A 6,276-nucleotide genomic window follows, 5' to 3' on the forward strand; every position below is an offset into this window, starting at 1 on the left:
CTGTTGAGTGCAAAGCTCGACAAAGTGATGATTCACTGAACAGCCATCGACTGCCATCTCAGGCGTCAGACTGAGGAGCTTGGGTGCCTGGGCCCAGGGACGTTCAACCCACCAACCTTGCCTTTGCAGTTAGTTAGGTCCGGCTTACCACAGCGCCCGTCCCGTTTCCCAACTATTCCCACCCCGTGTTCCCCTTTCAAGGACCAAGCTACCTGGTGCAACTCAAGGCTGGAGTGGGGAGATGGAGCCTGAAGGGGCCCGGGAAGATTCCTTCAGAATCAGCAGTGCCTCGGCCGCCTCCAGCTTCTGCTGCCACTCTGAGCAGGCAGAAACCAAGGCCTGCTCAGAAGCTGTGGGATCCTGCGGAGAAAAGGGTGTGGGACAATGGCAGTTGGGAGCCCGCACCTCCCCGCCTCATGTGACAAGCGCCCCTCAGTCCCCAGTTCCACTGAAGGCTGCACTCAACCCGAGGTGTCCTGCTCTTCCCATTCACCAAGCTTGGCCCCTGTCAGCGCTCTGGACCCAACTATTTTCCCAGGATCTGTGGCTGCAGGAGAGGAGAGTCAAGGGTGGCATAGGGCTGGAGGACCAGAGTTGAGCATCTAGAAACAAGGAAAGGAGAGGCCGGGGGGATTAAAACCTCTGTAAGACACACACTACCGGTACACAGAGACAGGCAGGATTTTGCCATATCTGAATGAGGGACTCCGAAGGCCTGCTGACCATTACTCGTTGTGGCTTGGGCAAGTAAGTCCTTTCCCCTGCCTGGCCCGTTTCCGCTTCCATGTCTTTTCCCTCCATCTTTCCTGAGACACTAATTCCTGCCAGCATTTTCAGAACTCCCAGGGCCACGGGGAAGATGATGGGAAATCACAGGTGTCTGGGTTTTAATCTGCAAAGCACCTGGAGAGATGGGGTTACTGTCCCTGTGCAGAGACTGGTTCTTGCCTCCATAGTCCCCAAACCCCACGGGACCGGAAGGAGCAGCTTGCCTCATCTCCAGAAAGCTTTTTCTAATGGCCTCTGGGCTCTTGCCTGAGCCTCAGTGGCCCTCACCGTCACGGTCCCCCTTTCTAGCGGGACCTTCTATCCCATCAATCTGCTTCAAAAGGAACAAAAGCCTCCGTTCGTTAAAGGCCTGCTATGTGGCAGGTGTTATGCTAGTCGTCTTGTCAATGCTGTGGGTGCAGAATTTTGTCCCCTCTCAGTATACTGACTAACAACTGGAGGCTCTGGGACATAAACACCATTGTGCAAAGTCTCCCACAAGTAAGAAATGGCAAAGCTGGGAGAGCCCTGTCTTTACCTGTTCGTCTTAGATGCCGACTCCTCCCTTCCTCTTCCACCGCCACCACCACCACCACCACCACCGCCACCGCCACCGCCACCGCCACCACCACCACCACTGCCTCCATTTCCTCCGTCTATCTCCCATGGCATCAAGCACGAGGATGCACGCAATACACAAACGGCTGCATGCTTCTTCTCAGTCTACTCACGTGCTGATCGGGACATGGGTCCGGTGTGAACTCCTGGAAGGAGAAATTGTTGGTTGCGTCTTCAAGGGAGCTGTAGTCCAGGACAGAGACAAACAATTTGGGGAATGATCCATCAGTAGAGGCCCTTGCGAGACTGCCTGCAGGAGCAGAGAGCACAGGTTGGACACGGGTGGGAGGCAGGCCATGGAGAGAGGAGATGTGGGCATGTTTGGGGCTGAGGACAGGAGCCCAGAGTGTCGGAGCTGGGAAGACTTTGAAGACGAGCTGTTCATTTTGCAGCTGGGGAAACCAAGGCCCAGAGAGAGAAGTACTTTTCTCCCAAGGTCACATGGCAAGTTGCAGTAGGGTTAGAGATGGAACACAGAACTTCAAGACAGAGGAAAGGGTCTGGGCAGTGGCTGAGTTGGGAGCCTCCCCAACTGGCCCCAGACTACTCCTTACCTCCCTGAGGGTCGCACAGGCCTGGGCCTTAAGCTGGGACAGGACATTCTCTTTCCCTGCTATGGGAAACTGGAAACAGCTCAGGAGGTCCTTTCCCCCTCATCTCACCTCACTCTACCTCGCTCCCAACCTGAGGTCTCATCTCACCGTGGACCATTTCAACACCCCTCCCCACATTTCTCCTTCACACCAGTACTCGGTAGATAATACTGATGACATTTTATAGCTGGGGAAGCTAAGGCCCAAGGAATAACTTGCCCAAGGCCACATCAGAGTTGGGTGGTAAGACTGGTGACAGAACTACTTATGCTCCCTGTACCCAAACCCGGGTTCCCTCCTTGGCCAGAGACACTCACTGAGAGCTCCTTCTTCAGTGGCCGACTTGCTGACAAAGCTGGGATCTTTGGGAGGTGCAGCTCCACTCTTTATCAGTTCTCCAGTCAGGCGCCTCTTTCGCTGTGCCCCCTGCTTCCTCTTCAAGGAGCTCCTAGCAGGCAAGACCCTGCGCTGCTTCCTAGCGTGGGAGATTGCAGGTCTAAAGTCAGTCAGGCTTAGAGGAGGCCCGCCCTGCCTTCCCCTTGTCAGACACCATACTCACGAAGCGGGGTGACGTGGCTGCAAGAGGCAGCAGTGCTCATGGTCCTCGACTTGGTCACTGTTGCCGAGGTTGGGGCAGCAGGCAGAGTGAAGACGTGGAGATCTTCTGAGGCCAAGTCGAATCCCCCATGGGACTCTGGTCTGAAGCCCAGTGGCGCAGATGCAGGCGCAGCAGGGCCCAGCAGGCATTTCCTTGGAATCCTTGGTTGTGGGCCCAGAAGCAGAGGTCAGGATGGCCACATGATCCCCTACCCCCAAACATACTTCCTCTGACCTTGGTAAACCCCACCTGAAGGGGCTGGATTCTTTTCCATGCAGCTCACCGCTGAAAGCACATTGCACACTCCCTTCTTGCTCATGTAGCCTCCTTCCCAGGAAGGCTCTCTCACGCACAGCCTTGTTCCAAGGAACTCTTGACTTGGGTCCTGTATACTTGCAAGCCTTGTGATTCTCCTTGCCTCCTTTCACTCCACGGAGATCCCACATTCAGGTATACACATGCACTCTCGTGCCGCCTTCAACAATTACTACTTGCCCTTCTCGTGTACCGTCCTGAACTCTGCTACACTCAACCATTATTATTCCTGGCAGCCACTTCCACAATTGTCTTCCTAATCTTCTGCATTCATTCACTTCCCACTCATGAATCTATGCCTCAGGCACTCAATTCTATTTCTAGGCTCATGTATGCCCTACATTCAATTTTTTTTTTTTATCACAATCCATTCTGATCTTTTTCTTGCAGCCCACCATGATCTTAAATATTTCCTTGCTGCCCTTTTAAGGTGGCAGACCTGTGCACTCCATGAAAGCATATTATCCTTCAGGATCCCAAGCCCCTCTTTCAATCATTATTTTCATTCATCCCCTCGGTTATTCCTTGAACAGACGTTTGCTGTGCCCCGTATCGAATGTCAGGCCCTGATCTAGTCAGCAGCCAACTCCTCACTGCTCCACTGCTCTAATTGTTCTCTTGCACCAACACACTCCCCGCCGCTTTCATGCAAACCCTTGCGTTCCCTCCTCAGCCTCCCAACACTCTTCCATGCTCCACTCCACGCTTCCAACATTATGGTGGAGCACACCCTTGCCCCACCCCCACACACAGACCCGGAGTACATCACCCCCTCACAGGCAGCCCAAAATTTCGCCGCCGCCTTCACCTCCGAATCAAAAGCAGCCTTGCGAACTACTATAAAGGACACATGGACAAAACCAAGGGGGAGGGTGGAGGTGGGGGAGGGAGGTGGGTTCAGCTGGGGTGGGGTGGAGGGATGGGGAGAAAAGGCATACAACTGTAATTGAATAACAATAAAAAATTAAAAAAAAAAAAAAAAAGCAGCCTTGCCCCAGGGGCCAAAGGCCAGGGGGTCAGGAGGCTGGGGCGATGGGTCCTCCCGCAGGGGTCCTACAGAGTGTGCGCGTGGGGGTGTGGGGCAGAGTGGACATCAGGCGCCGGTGGAGGTACCCTGCGGAAGCGGAAGGGTTTGGGGATCCAGAGCGGGGGGGGGGGGGGGGGGGGGGGGGGAGGGGAGGAAGAAGCGGCGGCGTAGAGAACGAGGGCCCCTCTCCCCCCGATACTAGCCTTTGGTCAGCCTCCAGCAGGTCATGCAATGGACTGGGACGAGAGGCCCGAGGGAAGACGCTGGCGCTGGCTTGCTAGCCTGCTCGCTTTCCCGCCCTTCTCACAAAGGCCAATGAGCTTCCAGCGCTGCCTTCCCACAGTTCGCTGTGGCCGGCGACCTATGAGCTTCGAGTTCCCTAAAGCTCACCCACCAAAGTCCCACCCCGTCGCCGCCCTCCTACTTCTCCTTGGCCTCGCTGTGCTAGGCCGGCCAATAACTCCTGAAGTAAAGTGGAGCTTTGTGCTCCCCAAGCCTTGTTTCCCAGACTATTCTCTCTTTGGATGTGAAATATTGCATGTGCGTGCATTTTTAACTCGTGCACTTGGTGTTCTGTCATTTACTTTTACAGAATTCAGCGTGTGTTCTTTAAGGTCGATCCCTATTCCTATGCCAGGGATTCTTAATCGGGGGCGATTTTGCACGAATCCAGGGGGCATTCGGCACCGTCTGGAGTCATTTTGGTCCGTATTTGTGTGCCTCCGTTTCTGAGCATAGGTCCTGTTGCATACATTTCTGTATTTCTGTGCCAATGCCACCCTCTTAATTTTTATCTCGCGGTAAGACATCTAGATCTCTGGTAGGGCAAGTCCCCACATCTTAGGCATCAGTCTCCAGCCACATCTCCACTATTCTTCGCATTTTGCCCTTCCACACAAACGTTAGGGTAAGCATGCCATGTTCCCTGGAAACTCATTTGTAACAGATTTGGAGTCTATTTTCAATGAATTTATGGGCCAGTTAAGGGGCAATTGACTATCTTTATGCTATCCGGCCTTCCTGGTCACCAGCGTGGGCTGTCCCTCCAGTTATGTGGGCTTTCTTTAACGTTTTAATCTTTCAGTTTAGTGTTTAGTTTTATCTTTTGTACAGTCAGACCTTGTACATCTTTTACTGTATTTATCCTAAGATACTGCTCAGTGCTGTTGCTCTTGCACATGATATCTGTTTTAAATGGCATCTTTCTATTTGTATCCATTTTACAGAAAGCCTTTGGAGTCTTTAAAAAGTGAATTGATTTTGGAGTGAGCCGCCGTGCTCAACTCAGTGATATCTAATGATTTGTCCGTAGATGTTGCGTGGTTTTCTCTGAATGTGTGAGTAACAGAAGTACAATGATCAACCAACAGGTTTCTTACAGTGCTGGCTAGGCCATCCACTACAAGGTGGAATACAGATGGCTAAAGTGGGCGTCTTTGGGTTGTTCCTAACATTAAATAGACAGCCACCAACGTTTCCATATTAAAGTGAGTTTGCCGTGACTCGGTGTCTCCTTTCCTTCCTCCCTCCCTCCCTCCCTCCCTTCCTTCCTTCTCTCTTTCTTTTCCTTCCTTCATTCCTTCCTTCCTACCTTCCTTTCTTTTTTAATTTTACTCTGGATATTATCAAACATATAGAAGTAGATTTTGTGTACGAAACTACAAACAATATCCAGGTTCACTTCAGTAAAGCAGTGGTCCTGGAACATTAGCTTGCATCAGAATCACCCAAAATGCTTGTGAAAAGACAGCTTGTTCACTCCCACATCTGTAAGTTTCAGATAAAAATCTTGGGTGAGAGCCAGAGTTTGCTTTTCTGACCGGTCCCCTGGTGATGCAGGTGCTGGTGGTGGGAGAACAAACACACTTTGAGAACCAGTGTACAACATGGAATAGTGAAGGAAACCCTAATTACCAATCACCCAAATGCTACCATTCACAACTCATAGCCAATCTCATTTCATATTTACTTTCTTGTTGCCCTTTCTTCCAGATTTGCCAAAAATCATCTTATGTTATGACGGTAAATATTTTAATGCATAACTCTAAAACATGAGCTATCCATTCTCCTCGACTTCTTTATTCTGAAAATGCACAATGTCGGTGGTCTAGTTTCATTTTTTTGCATGTACCAGTCCAATTTTCCCAACACCATTTATTGAAGAGACTGCTTTTACGCCATCGTATTCTTTTGCCTCCTCTGCCAAATATTAATGGATCATAAAGGCGTGGGCTGATTTCTGGGCTCTCTTCTGCTCCATTGATCTAAATGCCTTTCCTTGTGCCGGTACCAGGCTGTTTTGATTACAGTGGCCTTATAGTATAGTTTAATATCAGGTATTGTGATCCTTCTTTCTC

The 6,276-nt window shown here is 51.2% G+C and overlaps 1 protein-coding gene across 1 annotated transcript; it reads right to left on the reverse strand.

Annotated features, from left to right (window-relative positions):
* Window positions 1-222: 222 nt before the first annotated feature.
* LOC123479228 (uncharacterized) lies at window positions 223-3,023 on the reverse strand. The gene is made up of 4 exons (XM_045191270.2): window positions 2,539-3,023; window positions 2,297-2,454; window positions 1,500-1,636; window positions 223-360 (listed from the first exon to the last, which is right to left on the reverse strand). Exons 1-4 carry the CDS (start codon window positions 3,021-3,023, stop codon window positions 223-225), a joined length of 918 nt encoding a protein of 305 aa, XP_045047205.2.
* Between the last annotated feature and the right edge of the window lie 3,253 nt (window positions 3,024-6,276).

This window comes from Desmodus rotundus, chromosome X, assembly GCF_022682495.2.
Source record: "Desmodus rotundus isolate HL8 chromosome X, HLdesRot8A.1, whole genome shotgun sequence".
NCBI classification, from domain to species: domain Eukaryota; kingdom Metazoa; phylum Chordata; class Mammalia; order Chiroptera; family Phyllostomidae; genus Desmodus; species Desmodus rotundus.

Bases quoted from the DNA above. Each gene is read 5' to 3' on its own strand.
- LOC123479228 (XM_045191270.2), bottom strand. From the start codon at position 3,023: ATGTGGGATCTCCGTGGAGTGAAAGGAGGCAAGGAGAATCACAAGGCT. The intron at 2,455-2,538 runs GTGAGTATGGTG...CTCCCACGCTAG, and splicing joins CAGCCACGTCACCCCGCTTC to GAAGCAGCGCAGGGTCTTGC. The intron at 1,637-2,296 runs GTGAGTGTCTCT...CTGCTCCTGCAG, and splicing joins CACTGAAGAAGGAGCTCTCA to GCAGTCTCGCAAGGGCCTCT.